The sequence below is a fragment of the Fundulus heteroclitus genome, chromosome 9 (assembly GCF_011125445.2).
Source record: "Fundulus heteroclitus isolate FHET01 chromosome 9, MU-UCD_Fhet_4.1, whole genome shotgun sequence".
In the NCBI taxonomy this organism is placed as follows: Eukaryota; Metazoa; Chordata; class Actinopteri; order Cyprinodontiformes; family Fundulidae; genus Fundulus; species Fundulus heteroclitus.
Genome location: NC_046369.1, coordinates 34,909,576 through 34,927,748, shown reverse-complemented (window position 1 = coordinate 34,927,748; position 18,173 = coordinate 34,909,576). Strand labels below are relative to the sequence as shown.

The window sequence follows — 18,173 nt, the reverse complement described above, 5'->3', positions numbered from 1 at the left end:
TGTATTTGGTTTGCAGTGCTTTGGTCCCCTACTCACCTGCTCTCTCTCTCTCTCTCTCTCATGACTTCCAGCCATGTATCTGTCCATTTTGTTTTCTCCCGCTCAGTGAAGGGTGTGCTCCTGCATGTTCCCAGGTCTCTTGCTCTTGCTGTGCTGGATGTGTGTTTGGGTTGTAATCAGACTGCCGTCACGGAAGGACAAGGTCTGCATGGCTCAGCTTTGCTTAGCGTTGACTGTCCTTGGCTGTGTCCCTGCTGGAGGTGTCATGGACCCAGTATCAAACTGTTTGCGTATCAGAAATTGCTGCAAGAAATCTCTAACAGCAGAAAGCCTGTAGGGAGTCTTCTACACAGAGTCTTTGGACAGAAACTGTGCAAACTGCAAGCTTTCATAGCACCTAATTAGAAAGTCTGTAGTCTGACTGTAGATGCTAATTTACTGTTGCATCTCCTAAAGAAGGAATTAGTCATTGATGAAATAATATTTGTATATTACATTGATTCATTGCACACGGAGTGATATTTCAAGCATTTATTCCTGGTAATGTTGATGATTTTGGTCAACTGCTAATGAAAACTCAGTATTTATATAACAAGCCGAAAAAGGGCTCTAATCAAGAACTGTGGGTCTGCTGAGGAGTATGTATGTCTACTGCACAGTAAATCTTGGTTGGGGCTCCTTTTGCTTGAATTATTGCTGCGTTCTCTTTAGTCGGGCCAGTTCCTGGCCAATTCAGCACAGTGACAACATGGTCATTAAAGCCCTTCATCAGCCATCCCTATCATTGTGAGGGCCGTACCTGAAAAATGTCTGTGTTAACAATCTGTATTTGTTCAATTTATGTACTATTTCAATGGGTGTAAGCCAGTATCATAAAAGTTGACAGAAGTAAAGGCTTGAACCCTTTTACATTGTGTATAACAATGTAATTTGATTATGAGTTTCCCCTTATGTAGTTGATTTAGGGGAGTGAAGAAAGTGTCTGTTGATACTGAAATTTAATGAGGTGCATCTATATGCGTAGGCTGAAGTTAGTAGTTATAAATTGCTTTGTATTTCAACTGGAATTTGTTGATGAGGAAGGCACTTTAGATCCAGAAGGAGGGTAAAGACCCACTTCTAAAACAGCTATGATGATCGTTTCTAACTATTTCTTGATTTTCCTCACGTTGTTAATCTTGATAGCGATGCGATCATTTTAAATCTATGGAATCATTTTGTTAGAACCCCACCAAACCCCATGAACCAGAGTATTTCCTTTCACAGTATATGACAAGGACTCAAATCAATAAGTAGGTTCCTGTAACATGGTTCACATCATTTACAATACGCACTCTGGCATGATGGAAAAATCTAGCCATTTGAATATAATCCTCTAAACCATTACCTCACAGATTGCTGCAATGTTGTGGATATATTTAAATCGTTCCTGTTACCTCAGGGAAACGCTGCCAAACAGCAGAAACAAATGCTTCTTCAAATGTTCTGCCAGCAGCATGACTTCAGCGCTGGCTCCCGCGTCGTTAGGAGGCAGTAAAAAGCAGAGAAGGCACACGGCGGAGCGGCGCAAAAAAAGGAAATTGCTTGCTTGTAGCATTAGCAGACAGCTCTCTACTATTTTGGAACATAGCATGCATGTGTGTAAGTGTGATGTGTGAATGGGTGTGCGCGGATAAACGGGCTAATTACCGACTGGAGACGGGGCATCTCTGCCGTCAGTCAGCTGCACATACGCGGCACGCACTTGTCCTCGCTCCAGAACAGTGCGTGCCTGTTTGCGGTCTTCTGGGTGACACATTGTTCGCTTTAACACAAGGTCATTTCAGTCCAGGAGTAGTAGGCTAAACATCTGAACCTCATGAAGAGCCCATTCAGCCTGTTTTTTTATGGCCTACAGAAACACTAGCTTCCTTATACAATTCTTGCTTGGATAATCTTTTTTAGATTCAAGGCAGCCACCGGGCCGCGGGCCAGAGTATTAACAGCTTTCAGTGTGTGATTATTTCCCCCTGAGGTAGACGGGGCAAATTTGTGTACATTGGTCTATGGAGTAAATCACCGGTGCAGCAGAAAGCAGCTCTGTTGTCGTTTACAGTAAAACGTCCGTCTCAGTGGGCAACCGCGGCGACAAATCAGCACTGTTGACAGGATTTAAGGAGCTCTGCTACCTGTAGCATTGTTTGCAAGATGAGAAAGGGATGTAAGAAAAGACAAACAGCATCCCAGCCACACAACTGCAAAGCCACTACATACTTCCTGACTCTTACTTTCTACTCTTCTGCTGATTTCTTCTTTCTCACAGCATTTCCTTGGGAGTTGACCATAGGTACTTCACTGCCCTGTCCTCCATTTTCTCTGTCCTTCTCTCATTCCTCCCTTTCTTAATGATCAAAGCCCATTACTGCTTCATTCAAATCAAGTCATCTGGTTGTGTTGCATGCAAAACAACTGTCATATGGATGCCTTATTATGACCTGGAGATACTGTTTATACTGTCTAAAGTTTCTAAGACTTTTATGCAGTTAGTTAGGATTTCTTTCAAATCACGTCTTTGGTTTTTAAAACCAATTCTAGTGTCTATTCTTCCCACATTAAATGCTTCTGTTTCTTTTTTCCATAATAGTTTCTTTATACACATAGAAATTATAGACCACATGTTTGTAGAGATGCACCTATCTACAGAAAAGAATTGGTGAATGACCCCCCCCCCCCCTTCATTCAATAGATGCATCAGAATTCCTCTATCTTTATGGGTAATAACCAACAGCATGTATTTTGAAGCACTGTTAACTTTAATAAAAACCAGGTAAAAGTTAAGTTCTGCTTTGATGCTTATATTGAATTAAACTGGCAGTTCCGTCATTTTTGTTGAATTTGAATTCATTACTTCTTTTTGAGTGTTACTGCCTTAAAAAACGGTGATCAGTCCAAATTGGAGTCTGCAGGCTGAATATATCAGCGATAAAGCCTGATGGGTGCATCTCTACTTCCTGGTCGATGTGCATATAAACGTCCGTTTCGACTGCTAATGCTCATGCAGTTTCTCCTGCACCCCTTCAGGACCTTCTACCGCTTTGAGGCTGCCTGGGATAGCTCAATGCACAACTCTCTGCTTCTAAACCGGGTTACGCCGTACGGAGAGAAGATATACATGACCCTCTCGGCCTACTTGGAGGTACAGCACAGAGCCTGCATTTATAAGAGGCGGTATCGTATGTGAGGCGTGTGTTCCCCCGGAGGAAAAAATGTTTAAAAAGCCCGTGCTTTTATCAACTGCAGATGGAGAACTGCTCGCAGCCTGCAGTCATTACCAAAGATATCTGTATGGTGTTTTACTCTCGAGACACAAAGCTCTCGGCCTCTCGTTCAATCCGCAACCTTTTTGGTACAGGAAGCCTTAGAGCAGCAGATGGGTGAGATTAAAACTTCCAACTATAAAAGAACCGTGGAGGTCTTGTATTTGCCCCACTTGTGGACAGCTGAGTTATGAAATGCGATTTCTAAGAATTCCTCTTTATTTCCTTTTCTAGAAACCGAGTAACTGGAGTTTACGAGGCCAGCTTATGCCACCTTGCAGATGCTGGAAGTCCAGGTAAGGATCAAGAAAAATGCCCATATGGTAGTCCCATTTAGTCTTAAATTCAGGTTCACCAATCCTCCTGCTCCACACCAGGAATGCAGAGGAGACGCAGGCGAGTGCTGGACACCTCTGTGGCCTACGTCCGTGGAGAGGAGAACTTGGCCGGCTGGAGGCCGCGGAGCGACAGCCTCATTCTGGAGCACCAGTGGGAGCTGGAGAAACTCAGTCTCCTCCAAGATGCAAGTGCCATTGTTACTTTTTAAAGTATATGCTTTAACAAAAATGAGAGATTTATTTTCTACTTTGAATAAAAAAGACTATAGTATCCCTCCTGAGGTATTTGCATATAACCCTTCCAAAATAGCCCTTGAATCCATCCAGATCACATTTTATCATCATGTCCACACACTTATATGTATTTTATTGAGGTTCCGTGTGACAGACCAACGTAAAGTAGTACATAATAGCCTAGTGGTAAGAAAATGAAAAATGGTTTTCAAGATTGTTTGATTCTAAAAATCTAAAATGTGTGGCTCAGGTACTCAGTACCTTTTACTTTATATGCTTGAATAAAATCCAGCGCAACTTCATTACTCACTAACCCTAACCTTTATTTGTCACATAATTGGTAAATAGAGGCTACCATTGTGTGATTTAATTACTATAAACCCAGTTTGTTTTCTGGACCCAGAGGTTTGTTAGAGAACATTGCAGAACAAAAAGACCGTCATGAAGCCCAAAGGAACCCAGCAGGGAGAAAGTTGTGGAGAAGGTTTTGGGATAGAAAACTATATCCTGAGCCCCATCAAACCCATCATGCTAAAACAGAAAGAGTATGACAGAAGTAAACTGACAGGCCTGGTAACAAGCGCATTAATCCAGAGAAGCAACCAAGAAGCCTACGGTAACCCATGGAGGTCATAAGAGGTCCCAGTTAGGGGACATGTAGCCATGCAGTGGACACAGCAACATGTTAGAGGAAGAAAGTGCTGATAGACATAAAATCTAATGTCCACAGACATGATGTGCAAAATGTCTAAATGCTCAACAAAGGGCCAGTACGTGTGGTTAACATTTCTAAAAGTTACGAGGCATTTTCTACCCTGCCCAGGTGTGACCGTGATGTTTTGTCCCTCTTCCTTCAGGTGGAGAAGACCAAACATTTCCTGCTGCTGAAGGAGAAACTGGAGTCCACCCTGCTTGCGGGCCAGGAGTCCCTTCAGGCCTGCGTCCCTGAAGACCTCAGTGAGTCGACTGAAGCGGCCGAGGCAGATCAGGAGGTGACCGCCTCTGAGATAACCACCGAGAGGCAGAGGGAGCTCGCTGCCAAGGTCAGCTGCCGTCCTGTGCAATTTCAATTTTGTCAAAACGCAGTTCAAATGTACGGCATAGTCCTGTGAAAATACAGTTAAAATGCATAATGTGATATATTTGAGGTTTTCTGTTTTGGTTTTTTTTGTCAGTGTTTGCGGCTGCTCACTCACTCGTTTAACCGAGAATACGGCCATGTGTGTGTCAGCGCCAGTGAAAGCAAGGTACTGTTTAAACACGAGCGTACCAACACTCCGATCACCGTTTGCTGCCTGGCTCTGAGCGGCCGACGAACAACCTGTACGTGTGTTTGTGTTTGTTACAGATCTCTGAGATGTCTGTCACTTTGCCTGGGGACTCCCCTTCCATATCTGCTCTAAACACTATCGCACCCTCGTCAACATGTCCCTCCCTGGTTGAGGGTTGCGCTAACAACACCGAGCTAAAGTTAGTTGTTTGTAATCTTTGGTAGCCATTGCTGCTGTGTCTAGTTTTCTGCATTTCAGCCTCTGAAACCTGTTTCTGTGCACCGCAGACCCCCTGCACCTCGCTCTCGCGCTGTCAGCCCCAGTGCTGAGACACAGCAGGACGCCTCGGACAAAAAGCCCATGAACGGAGGCTCTGACGTCAAACCTCGGATTCGAAAATATATGCCTGAAATACAGGAGATTAGAGTGAGGTCAGGGTGAATTTGTCCTTCTCAGCTTTAGACTGCGTACCGCGGCGTTCTGTGTTTCACATGCAGTCATTGATCTGTTTTTCAGCCCAATCGTATCAAAGAAGGGCTACATCAATTTCTTGGAGCCTCTCACCAACGGATGGGTGAAGCGCTACGTAGTTGTGCGCCGGCCGTATGTTTACATCTATAACTCAGAGCGGGACACGGTGGAGAGGGCGATTCTGAACCTGTCCTCTGCTCAGGTGGAGTACAGCGAGGACCAGCAGGCAATGCTGAAGGTCTGTGACGTACCAACACCCCCCCCCCCAAACAGATTCTCCCTGCCGCGGTAATATTTGATTGAAACATTTTTGGTGTCTCTCTCAACAGACTCCGAATACGTTTGCCGTGTGTACAGAACATCGTGGGATATTACTTCAGGCCACTAATGACAAAGAAATGCATGACTGGTTATATGCATTCAACCCTCTTCTTGCTGGAACTATCAGGCAAGTCATCTCGCTAAATTCACAACACAAGTATTCACAGCTGTTGAACTTTTTCCACTTAGTAATTTTTACAAAGATTAGATTTAATTTTATTAGATGTTATGTGATAGTCCAACATAAAGTGGGGCATAATTGTGAAGTGGAAGAAAAAAGGCTGCATGGTTTTTATCTTTTTACAAATCCACATGGGAGAAGTGCAGGGGGGACCTTTTACTACAGCTTCAGCTCTAGGCCTTTTTTTGGGGGGGGTCTCTACCAGCTTTGCACATCTACAACTCTCTTCTCAGTAAAATAACTCAAAATCAGTCCATATGAATTGAGAGAATCTGTGAACATGAAGTTTCAGTTCCTGCCACAAGTGTTCAATTGGATTTGGCTCTGGATTTTGTCTGGGCTGTTCTAACACATGACTATTGTTCAATAACCTGATTCTGGCCAGACGGATTTGGTTCTCCAGAGCTCCACACATCCATCTGGGATTGCTCCACTGGAGATGTAAAATCAAAGGTTCTTGCATATGATTGGATAAACCACCAGTCCGTCATCTTTACTGACGCGCTACTTCAACCACTCACATCAAAACCAACCCGTGACGCGGATGTTAGGGAAGATCAAGCTCCTGCCAAACCCGGTCGGGAGAAGGGCGAAAACATTATTTCCGCTAACAAAGGCCTTCAGAGCCGTTCTCTGGTGTTCTGTTAAGAATTAATATTTGGTAGAGTTGACAACACTGATGAAGTAGCAGCATCAATGCTACCGCTTGCTTCCTCGCTGCGAGCCGCCATTGTTGTCTGAATCCAAACGGTCGCTTCTCTGATACGTCACATCTACGGAAATCCCGCCCGGCGATCCTGATTGGCTCGTCCAGAGGGTGAACCTCTGACCCAGTCTCAAGTCTATCAGCCTCTAACACGTTTCCTTCCTGGATTAACCAGTCTAGAGTCTGTAGCCTGTTTGATGTGTTCCTTAGTTATCATGATGCTGTTTGTTAACGGATGTTCTCCAACTATACTTTACTAATTAGGTGATGTCTGAAGGCAGGTGCTCTAAAAGCTGTTTAAGACTATCAGAGTAAGGGAGGAACTGAAATACATGCCAAACTTTTCAAATGTGTTCTTTAAAAATCATATTTTCCCACTTCACCTTTATGCACTATTTTGTGTTTGTCACATAAAATCACGATGAATAAAATGAACTTTTGGGTTTTAATGGGTAAAATAGGAAAGACTTCAATGTGTAAGAGGTAGACGCTGACATTTACCCTCAGTTGTCTTATCTTGCCTCTCAGGTCAAAACTGTCCAGAAGACGAGCGGGACAGATGAGGATTTGAGACGAAGATAAATGCAGAGACTACAATGTACATACATCCCTGTTCTTATCGTTCCCATTGTGCTGAGCCTCGTTTCTACCATCACCGTCACCTCTCTGCTTTCTGGAGTCATCGTTAGCGTCTGTTTTCTGTCAGGCCTTAGCCACGTGTGCATTTTTCATTGTGAAGAAACAAAAAAAAAGTCTGTCACCGTACTGTACCGGCTTTAACTCAGAACTGGACTACTGGAGAAAACGAAGGGAGCGGCAACGGATTTCTCACGCCACCTTACGTTTGTATCGTAAATGTGCCGTAGTGACACATCTAAGCGTACACTTTTATTACTTTAAAAACAATACAGTGACATGCATTTTTAAATAACGCCGCCGTGCTACTAGCTGAGATCACGTCGCTACATTTGCATCAGTAAATAGAAAGCCATGTAGGTTCTTCTCTGCTTTACTGCTAAATATAAAGTGTTTCAACTGGTTTAACCTTAACATTCAGTCAGAGAATACAAGCTGAAATAATATTAATAATGATAAGAAAAAAAAACAGAGCAGAGGGATACCTGATCTGCCTCCATATGTTCAGACTTCTTACAACTTTAAGCACACATAGCCTGGCAACAAACTGGCATGTCTTCATGAACTTCAGTGTGTAAATCCATTTCATTTAGGCTGCTTGTAGGAGAACTAAGAGCATTTACATGACAAAATCAGACGTCACCTTATTCCCCCCCCCCCCCAGCATAATCTTTTCCTCTCTCTGAATCCTATTTGTTTTTGAAATGTGATATATTTAGATTTTTTAACAGCCTAATTATTTATTTCTGCATGTATTTATTTACAAAGACGTTTATATTTCTAAAGTAGTACTCAGTGCAATTTCTGCACACGGCACTTTTTAATGAGTTCCTGGGATATTTGAATAATAAGACCTTGTCCCTATGCTTTGCTTTCAAAATAATTGAATAACATCATCACTTTCTTTGCGCTGGAAAAGAAAAACTTGAACAAAACAACCCTCTGAATGATTCGGATGACGGAGCCTTTGACTCAGCTAATATTCTTCAATATTAAGTTAGTCTTCTCATCCCTCTGAAACAAAAAAAAGCAAAAGATGTTCTTCACAGCACGCGATATGAAACTGGTTTTCTGAACCACACGCGTATATTAAGTGTAGTGCCTCTCGTTTTCTAGCATCGCGCACGGTACGCCTCTGCACCGATTTCTTTGAAATCCCATCCTTCATGCTGCTGTAATCACGTTCAGGAAATGTCTGCAGATAATATCATCACTTTTCTATCCCTTCTTCTTTGTACCATCAGACAAAAAGCTCAGATATCGGGGAGGGTTTCAGTTTATCTCAGGATTGTCGGATCGCATAGGGCTCGGTTTCTTAAAATGACTCTGTTGACATGCAATGTGTTCGTCTTGTAGCTTTAATCGCTTCTAATTCAACTGACTATAACTCTGAAGCTTAGCCTGTCCTAAAACCACTGTCGGACCCAGCAGGGAGGCGTTTTGTGAATCTGGTGGATGAGCATGCCTCAGGTCAGCCAGCCTACAGAGCATGCCCGCTGATTGTACTGATTCCTCACTGGACTGCCAGGACAACATCAACAGCAAACACGAGAAAGGGTGCAAACGTGGCACTAGAGACGACAGTGCATTTTTAGGGGCGTTTAAACAGTTACAGACATGCTGTTGTTTGTTTGTGTGTTTTCTGTAGATGTGAATCTTACAATACCTGATATGTTAAAAGTCTTGTGTGATGTGGACTTTTATTTTTTTTTTGAAGTGACCCATTCAGGGTTTTTTTGATTGACAGATCTCCTTGCGTGCACAACTGTTGGTAGTTGTAATAAATCCAAGACGTCCCTATTGTCGTTAAAGACCCGCTTGTCTGCGCAAAGAAGGGTGGATGGGAGTTATCGTCTGTCACCTCACCTTCTGATAAGGGTGAATGCTCTGCTCTTCTGTATTTTACTCTAAACTCATAGTTCTGCGTCGTCGCATTTCATCTAAAACCCCCCGACAGTCCGAAAACATACGTGTCTGTAATTGTTTCAGGTTAGTCTGGTTTTCATTGGCCCTTTTCTCATGTCCATCACATTTAAAGAGACCAAAGTTTTGTTGGTGCACTCGCTAAAAGTTCACTCTGAATGTACAATGATATATAGAAACGCTTATTCTGCTTCACGCTTTTTATGAACCTTCTGCATTCCAGTGGTAGTTCCTCACTGATTGTAGGACGGTTATTACCAGGGATGGAAACGGCGCTTCTGGGACCCGCCGGTAATAACCCGTCTGCTTTTGTGTGGGATGATCATGGTTCACTGTGGCCTAGTTAAACTTTACATCTTGTACAAAGTAATGCTCCGGGTTGCTTTGCTGTCACTATTCCTTCTTGTACGGGCATCTACCCCCCGCCATCCTGCTGCAGCAGCAGACTGCACACAAACTTCTACCTTCGTTTTTCTAATCCCTGCCCTGTGAAGTAATCTCACACTTTTGTGCTTCCACGTCTATTTTTTGCACCAATACATTTCATTGTTCTTCAAAGATTTTGCATTGTATATAAACATGATTGCTGTGAACAGTGTATTATACAGTTGCACTTAACAAACTCCTAAATGGGCGGTAGTTCAGTCGGTGTCTGAGTGTTTAAGTTTCCTGTCAGATGTTTGTGTACACTGAACACGCTGTCATATATTAAATAAACATGGAAGTGATGCAACACAAAGCGACGACTGTTTTTTTTATTCGGTACCTGATGCTGTGTAACTTCTGCTGTGGTTAGGTACATTAATTGTTTTGTTTTTTAACTAAACCTTAAAACAATGTGCTACTTCAGATCACGTCTTTAGTTTTGTTACACTGAGCAGCAGAAGATTTTCTGAAAGCAGTGGGTGTTCTGAAAGCATGGGAATCCACCAGAGCCTTGTCCTGCAGTGTCCATTTGACCTGCAGCTCATCTATGCCTTTAGTAAAGTGCTTGGTTTTTTTTTCAGGCATCTTCATATACTTCATTTGAATGGAAGCAAACAAATGTTTCTGGATTATCTTCCCTGAGTCATGCAGATTTCAGATTTACAACTGAAACCCACTTTGATTCAATTGTCCATGGACCATGATTGCTTCTCCTTAGCCCAACTGAACCCTGTTTTCTTCCATCTAGGTGGGAATCATGGAACATGGAAATAAATTTGTCTGAGTAAAATTTACTCAAATTGAAGAAAATTTACTAAGACACAGACATTTGGTCCCACTCAAAAAAAACAAACAAAACAAATACTTCTGTTTGAGTAAATTTTACGCAGACAAATTTACCGTTTACATAAATCCCATTTTCTGCAGTTAATTTCTTACACTGAAACATCAATCATTCCCCTTTTTGCCCGTTTGTCTTTCACTGATTCCATTGTGGGTACTTTATTGTCAGGACATAATGACTTAAATGTTCTGTCTAAATGTCTTTTATGGTGTGTGTCCCTTTTACAACATTTTAGTTGTGTTTGTACTTGCTTCAAATTTTAGACAGAGTTGATTGGTAGCAAACATATTTAGCAACAGTCTCTTAATTGCTTTTATACCCATTAAGTAAGTACTTTTTTTCCTAGTATTTTTTGCATGTACTAAAAAATGCCCTGTGGGCCTGGTTGTCTTGGAGTCAATGTAGATTAGCTACAAAAAAATGAGGGGTGGGGTTAGGATATTATTCTTTGCTGCATAATTTACCTTATTGAATTAAAAGTGCCACATCATCCCCCACAACACAATAATTCCTCACTATTTTATAATTCTATGTGTAGTATTATAATTGAATTATAATTCTACACAGATAGATAGATAGATAGATAGATAGATAGATAGATAGATAGATAGATAGATAGATAGATAGATAGATAGATAGATAGATAGATAGATAGATAGATAGATAGATAGATAGATAGATAGATAGATAGATTAGATTCAACTGGCAGTCCTCTTATCTGAGCCATGTTTGGTGTATGTCAGCCAGGTGTGAGAGGTCGAAGGGCCTCATTGGCTGAATTAGACAGGTATTTGTTTCAGAGATGCCGATTCAAGATTAATGGATTCTGTTTATTTATTTTTTTTCAAGTCCATCTGAAGAAAAGAAAAAAAGATGTAGAGAAATTACAACAATGGCTCTATCATGTATGTTTTACAAAGCCTGAATGATATATAAAATAATGTTTATTTTACTCTTCTTTTTTTTTTTGCAAAACATAAAAATGAAAATTCTCCAAGAAGATGAATAAATGTTTATTGTAACATTTTTTTCTCCACATTTGTTATCATGTGTGGCCTCATGCCTTCAGAGCAGCAGCTGTCTCGCTGGTCTAGCCTCCTTCATCCCTCACGTCAGACCAGCCGGGTGACGTGTCTGTTATCCTCCAGTCTGATTTCTTCGGACCTTTTTACACAGGTAGTCCGTCTCCGAGTTCTAAAATAATTACACAACTTGTTTTGTTTTTTTACAGATACTTCGGACTCAAACCCGATAAACCCATATGAACTCCCGGGATTAAAGCTGAACAGCTGTTATTTGTTCATTACGGTATAATATCGCTTTAAACTGAGGAAGCTCGCGGAGGAAGCCGCGCAGCCAGTCCCAGGAAGCGGCTAGCTAGCTAATGATTCCCAAAGACGGCAGTAAAATCCACCCAGAGCATCTCCGGGACACTTTGCAAGGTCAGACACGAAGTGAAGCCTCTCAGACCGCCGTCTGGGCTGTAAACCCCCATGCCTGTCTCCGTTTGACAGCTGGCAGCCGGATGCTGAGCAGCGAAACTCCGAGCAGAAAAGTTAGCTAAAGCGAGCTAGCTAAAGTTGCTTTCAGCGCGTTGGGTTAAGCGATACCTCACAGCCTCTAGCTAAGAGAAACCCTGTGAGACAAGACGTGTCACGTTAAATTAAATTAAAAAAACGTTATTTAGACCTTATAGTTCCGGACGAGCCGTACATATAGGAGCAGAAAGACGGCGCCTGTGTCTGCGGACTTAATGGGCAGACATGCTAACGATGTCCGTGTTCAGCTTGCACCACTGCTCCCCCTGAAGACTTTAGTCACCCATTGCTGGCTTGAGTCACGACTACATACAGTTATCATAGTTGGCTAAAGGAGGGCTGTCCGGCTCCTCGTTCTATGACAGATTAGCGTTGAGGCTGCACAGCTGCTTTGGGCTCATGTGTCTGTGTCTGGTTTGCTCTGAGTGCAGCGGCGGCATGGCCGAGAAGGCAGCGGACCTGACCCTGGTGGTGGCTCACACCCACACCGAGCACAATCTGCATCACTATGCAGACATGAACGTGGACAGGTGAGGCGGCTGTAGCTTTTCCCAGAGCTCTGTTGATGCAATGCTTCAGTGCCAGATGTGACGACGTGGTGCAAAGAGGAAAGAAAAAATGATGAAGTGGTTTCCCCAAACCTTTTCCCAAATAAAAGTCTGAAAAGTGTGGCAGGCATTTGTTTCTAGCCCCCTGAAAGAATGCCGGCGCTAAATTAAAATGTATGGCTTTTCTTGAGAGACTGTAAGACTGATTGGGGACTCTATGTGAAACTTCAATCTTCAAATCTTTCCAGACATCTGGAGGTCTGAACTTTGACTAGGCCATTCTAACTCATCAGCATGCTTTTATATAAACCATAGCTGCTCTGGCTGTAAACTCAGGGTTATCCTGCTGAAAGGCCTCCGCTCCGCTCTCAAGTCTTTTACAGCCTCTGACATTTCATAGCCAGAGCTGTTTTCAGCTCCCTCTATTTCCCCATCAAAACTGACCAGCTCGCCTGTTCCTTATCAAGACAAACATTCACATTTGATATATGTTGCTTTTCTTTTATCTTTACAGCTGATCTGACCAGAGAACCTTCTTTCACTTTCATGCTGTGCCCCCCACCTAGCTCATCTTCCATAAACCCAGTGGTTCTCAAATATTCTCTGTTTCTGTCCTTTTGAAGAAGAAAAAATGCACCCCCCCCCAATCCCAACAAAATGGGTCAAAATATGTAACTTTTATACTTTTCTGTTTTAATGCAATAACGCTGTCGTTCTGAAGATTACCCAGAATCCCTTTTAAAATGTATAACATATATATGGGTTCATTTATAACAATGGATTTTAACAACTAGAACGTTTCAACATTGCCACACTTTTTAAACTATATAATATCAACAAAAATAGAAATGGCTTTTAGCCTGACTCGTGCCCGCAGTCAACCTTTAACTAACTATGAACCTTATATGGCAAAAATATTATTAAGCCATTAATATTAAAGATACATTTCAGTTAGGTTTTTAGAATAGGTTTTTAGGAGGAAAAACCAGACAACATGGGGTACTGTATTCACATTTAGAAGGCCGATGTTTTCTGGACAAACAAAAAAATGTATAAGGTGACCGTTGGTGTTGAGGGGGAAGACACTCTCACACGCCACACTTTTCAGAATTTATTTATGTTTTGTAAATAAAACAATTGGAAAATATGGAAAATCCTTTTCCTTTGTCTTTACGATTATGCACCATTTTGTGTTGATCTGTGGCCTAAAATCCAGTCAAATACATTGTGAGGTGATCAAGTTGGGAAAACTTCAAGCGTTTTGAATATATCTGCAAGTTCTTTATACAATGCAGGATCTACATGGATTATAATGCTACAACCCCGATGGAGCCGGAGGTGATTCAGGTTATTTCTGAAGCTCTCCTTGAAGCGTGGGGGAACCCCAGCAGCAACCATCTAGCAGGTATGAAACACCTTCTGTTCAAATCAAAGCAGAAGTTTCTCTGCGTCTCTGTTGATTTTATTCAGCGTTGTTACAATACACGTGCGGTTTTCCAGGTGCCATGGCCAAAGCCATCATCAACCAGTCTAGACAGAACGTGGCTAGAATGGTTGGAGGTAAAGCAGAGGACATCGTTTTCACTTCAGGTGGGACAGAGGTAAAGGCCCATCTTCTGCAGAACCTAATTCCTGACTGAATTTAGTTCAGAGCGATGGATTCCTGCTGCCAGTTCTGGTTTAGAGCAAACGCGTCCTCTTGCAGGCCAACAACCTGGTGCTGCACACTGCCATGGAGCACTTCAAGAAAACCTGCAGCGCTGCAGAGCACGGCGGAGGAGTGCAAAACGGCTGCACCGGCCTGCCTCACATCATCACCTCCAACGTGGAGCACGACTCCATCGCACTCACAGCCAAGCACCTGCAGACGGTCGGAAAGGCAGGTGGGGGGAGCGTAAATGTCAGCGGGATGTTTGAAAAACAAACATGGATTCTGTTCTTTTAACCCCTGACATAAAATCTCCTTCCTGTTATTTCCATCGTAGATGTAACATGTGTGCCCGTTTCTAAGGTGACTGCTCGGGTAGATGTGGAGGACATTATCGCTGCGGTGCGCCCCAACACTTGTCTCATCTCTGTCATGCTGGCCAACAACGAGACAGGAGTCATCATGGTAAAAAAAGGCTTGAAAGCCTCTTGGCCTGCTCTTTCTTAGTCTGAAAATCATTTTCCAGCTGTAAAAACCGTTAGACTCAATTCTTGGAATGCCATAAAACCGATCCGTTCCTGTATGCTAAAGAACATTCCTCTTTTCAGCCAATCCAAGAGATTTGCCAGAGGGTAAAATCTCTTAACAAGCAGCACGAGCGACTCAGGATCCTGCTTCACACTGATGCTGCCCAGGCGCTGGGCAAAATCCCAGTGGATGTCCAGGAACTGGGAGTGGATTACCTTACCATAGTTGGACACAAGGTCAGCAATTAGCTTTGCAGCATATTAAAGGACTTCTTAAAGGAGCAATAAGTGAAATTTCACCACCAGGTAGGCTGTTGAGCACTGTCTGTATACCAGAACAAGCCTCGCCTCTCTACTTCCAACATCTAAGCACTAGACCAGTTATCTGCTTCAATCTTACATTTTTTGTCAAAAAAAGAATGCCCTGAATGTACGCGAGGATCACGGTGCGCAGCTCACAAGCTCATGAAATAATGCTAACTGTGTTAGCTGGCCTCATAAGCTGTTAACGCCGGGCCCATCACTGGTTAAACTCCCAACAGTTAACCCACATGCTACCATTGTAGCATTACACTATATGGAATCAGCATAGCAGCACAAGACTGTCAAGACTGTAACGAAAACAAACATTTGACTTCATGCCGTTGCCTGTGCGAGTCAAACTGGAGCAGCTCTGCTCTCCAAATGCTGTCCACCTTGGAAACACAAAACTAAATGTTAATCGTCATTTCGTCTCTTTCCTTATGTGACAAAATCCTAGCCAAAGACTGCTGTTTTTGGTGGTAATAATGGGTCCTGATCATCTGCAAGTGAACACGCTGCTAGCTAGGGCTGGGCGATATGGCTTAAAAATAAAATCTCTGATTTTATTACAAATCCGATTAATTGATTTGTTTTCCTTCTTTTCTTTGATTAAGAAATGAAGGAAATTACTTAAAAAATTGCTTTTATGTTAAGCACTGAGTTTAAAGTTCCACTAAATACAAGCTGTGAAACATGCTTGTAAAACGTAACATTTTGCTATATCTTCATTGTAAACAATGGAAAGATAAAATGTTTGCTGCTAGTGGTATTACGCAATGAGCTAAGAACAGGTTTCACTTCATTTGTGTAACTTCAAACTTAAAAAAGCAATAATGCGGGTTTCTCATGCACGTAGATGTGCGCGCTGCCGGCCCGGCTTTGTAAACAAGAGACTGGACAACAACACACAGAGACAATGTGATATCATACCACAGTCTATCTAAATAGATACCTTTAGTTCTTCACAAAAATATTTTTTTGTTCTTTCTATCTAAAATGAAATTTCACGTATTGCTCCTTTAACAATCTGTCAAAACACTTTTTAAGACTTACCGTCTTCTTGTATAAATATTTCAGTTCTATGCCCCTCGGGTCGGTGCTTTGTACGTGAACGGTCCTGGAACAAAGACGCCTCTGTATCCGATGCTGTTTGGAGGAGGACAGGAGAGGAATTTCAGACCAGGGTATGTTGCAGAACGTGTCGCCATCTCTAAAGCAGAGAACCGCAGTGAAAATGAGAATTGTTAAGATCTAAATACGACAGGGTTTCCCCCCCTCTTTCCTCATTGCTACAGCACGGAGAACACACCGATGATTGCTGGTCTGGGAAAGGTATGCATACGTCCAACATGCGCTTTCCAGACGACTGAAGTTTGATGCACTGCTTCTGTGAAACGGTGCTCATGTTATGTTTCTGACTGGATCTCTCTGTCCCTGCGTGTTCTAGGCTGCAGAACTGGTGACCGCCAATCTCTCAACTTATCAGAGTCACATGCTAAATATCAAAATGTATCTGGAAGAACGGCTGCGAGTGAGTGTGTTATCTCTAATAAAGGCAGTTCAGCAGTAGCCACATTTGCTTTGACTTGGGTCCTGCTGCAGATGACATGAACCCAAATCCTTCCCTGCCTCCTCTGATTCCTCTCTATCTGCGGTGTGCAACAGGGAACAAAGTTAGTCATCTAGACATGGAGTCTACAGCAGAGTGTTGTTGTCAGCGTAACATAATAGCGCTTATATATAAAAAATAAGATGGTATAGAGAAGTGCTGCAAAGATTTGTGGGAAACATTCTGTCTGCAGAATGGCAACCTCTCTGGGAAAAATCAGCATAAACGGCATTTGTTCCTCCACACTTTTTATTTTTTTTCCATCTGCAGACGATGAAGGTGGGCTACATGGTTCATTGCCTCCCTCTATGAGAACAATATCTCTGTGCCACATTATTCTGCAAGACGAATCAGTGTCCTTCAAGAATATTAGGCTGAAGAGAAAAATAACGAGCACTTTGGTGTCATTTTGTCTGCAGTAAGAGAAAAGTCAAAGTAAATAGGAGTTTAGGTTTTAATCCAGGTAACATGAAAACGGGGCTTCTCCTTTCATGAACTTAAACCACAATCTGCTGTTTCCGTCTCAGGATGTCTTCAGAGACAAGATCCGCTTCAACAGTCATTATCCCGGCTCTGACCTCCTCCCTAACACGTGTAACGTGTCCATCCTGGGCCCGGCGTTACAAGGTGATGTCACGGCTCCTCCGCCTCTGGCCCTGTGTCTGTTTTCGGCGTGCCGGTCCAGACGGTGTCCTCTGACCCGGCGTCAGAGCCGGTTCACGACCTGCTCAGAGCTATTTGTAAACGACGGAGCCTCTGAATGATTAATCTGTCCCCTGTTCCAGGGTGGAGGGTATTGTCAAACTGCAGGAGGCTGCTGGCCAGCGTCGGAGCCGCCTGCCACTCCGCCAGCGGAAACAGGTAGAAGAGTCGCCGCTTTCGGCCCCGTCTGATGGCGCCCTACTGTTTTCTGTGCGCTGACTTCCATGTGCTGCCCTCTGCGTGTCTGCCAGGCCTTCACACATCCTCCTGAGCTGCGGCGTCCCCGCTGAGGTGGCGGCTAACGCTCTGAGGCTGAGCGTGGGCAGGGAGACGAGCAAAGAAGACGTGGACGCCGTGGTGGAGGATCTCAGGGAGACGGTGCAGCTGCTGGAAAAGATGAACTGATTCCTTTCTTTTGCACTAAATCGAGTTTCTTGCGTGGGTCAGATCAGGATGCGCCATGACACACGCGCGCTGTTACAAAAACTGATCTTGTAAGATAAAGAGATATTTAATATAAATAATAAAGTGGGAGAACTTGGCCTGACTTCATGGGTGATGTTATGGAAAGATGAATGCACTCAGCTTCCATTGTGCCACATGAGCTGCTTATTAGCTGAATGGACTCAGGGCATCACATGTAAATGGGCT

The 18,173-nt window shown here is 43.0% G+C and overlaps 2 protein-coding genes across 15 annotated transcripts in view; both read left to right on the top strand.

Moving 5' to 3' along the window:
- The window catches only part of kif1aa (kinesin family member 1Aa), a 52,379-nt gene extending 42,263 nt beyond the window's left edge, over positions 1-10,116 (top strand). For 6 of the 11 annotated variants that reach the window (XM_036141567.1, XM_036141564.1, XM_036141573.1 and 3 more), the window contains 11 exons: positions 3,061-3,175; positions 3,280-3,413; positions 3,531-3,592; positions 3,674-3,819; positions 4,726-4,911; positions 5,044-5,115; positions 5,217-5,338; positions 5,427-5,570; positions 5,656-5,848; positions 5,940-6,058; positions 7,347-10,116. In XM_036141567.1, the coding sequence (XP_035997460.1) occupies positions 3,061-3,175; positions 3,280-3,413; positions 3,531-3,592; positions 3,674-3,819; positions 4,726-4,911; positions 5,044-5,115; positions 5,217-5,338; positions 5,427-5,570; positions 5,656-5,848; positions 5,940-6,058; positions 7,347-7,389 (1,336 nt within the window). In that variant the 3' untranslated portion in view covers positions 7,390-10,116. Of the gene's footprint in view, positions 1-2,302; positions 2,327-3,060; positions 3,176-3,279; positions 3,414-3,530; positions 3,593-3,673; positions 3,820-4,725; positions 4,912-5,043; positions 5,116-5,216; positions 5,339-5,426; positions 5,571-5,655; positions 5,849-5,939; positions 6,059-7,346 lie in introns of all 11 variants that reach the window. The other 5 variants (XM_036141566.1, XM_036141565.1, XM_036141563.1 and 2 more) reach the window with 1 other exon arrangement.
- Positions 10,117-11,732: 1,616 nt separating this feature from the next.
- Positions 11,733-18,069, top strand: scly (selenocysteine lyase). 4 transcript variants are annotated; one of them, XM_036141561.1, is made up of 13 exons: positions 11,733-11,823; positions 12,620-12,715; positions 14,029-14,138; positions 14,234-14,334; positions 14,439-14,616; positions 14,719-14,846; positions 14,990-15,145; positions 16,289-16,395; positions 16,507-16,543; positions 16,659-16,742; positions 17,348-17,447; positions 17,606-17,681; positions 17,774-18,069. In XM_036141561.1, exons 2-13 carry the CDS (start codon positions 12,624-12,626, stop codon positions 17,925-17,927), a joined length of 1,323 nt encoding a protein of 440 aa, XP_035997454.1. In that variant the 5' UTR covers positions 11,733-11,823; positions 12,620-12,623; the 3' UTR covers positions 17,928-18,069. The 4 variants fall into 4 exon arrangements, with proteins under 4 accessions (XP_035997454.1, XP_012716724.2, XP_035997453.1 ...); XM_012861270.3 differs by having other exon boundaries at positions 11,757-11,823; positions 12,617-12,715; XM_036141560.1 differs by lacking the exon at positions 11,733-11,823 and adding an exon at positions 11,874-12,089.
- The last annotated feature ends 104 nt before the right edge of the window (positions 18,070-18,173 follow it).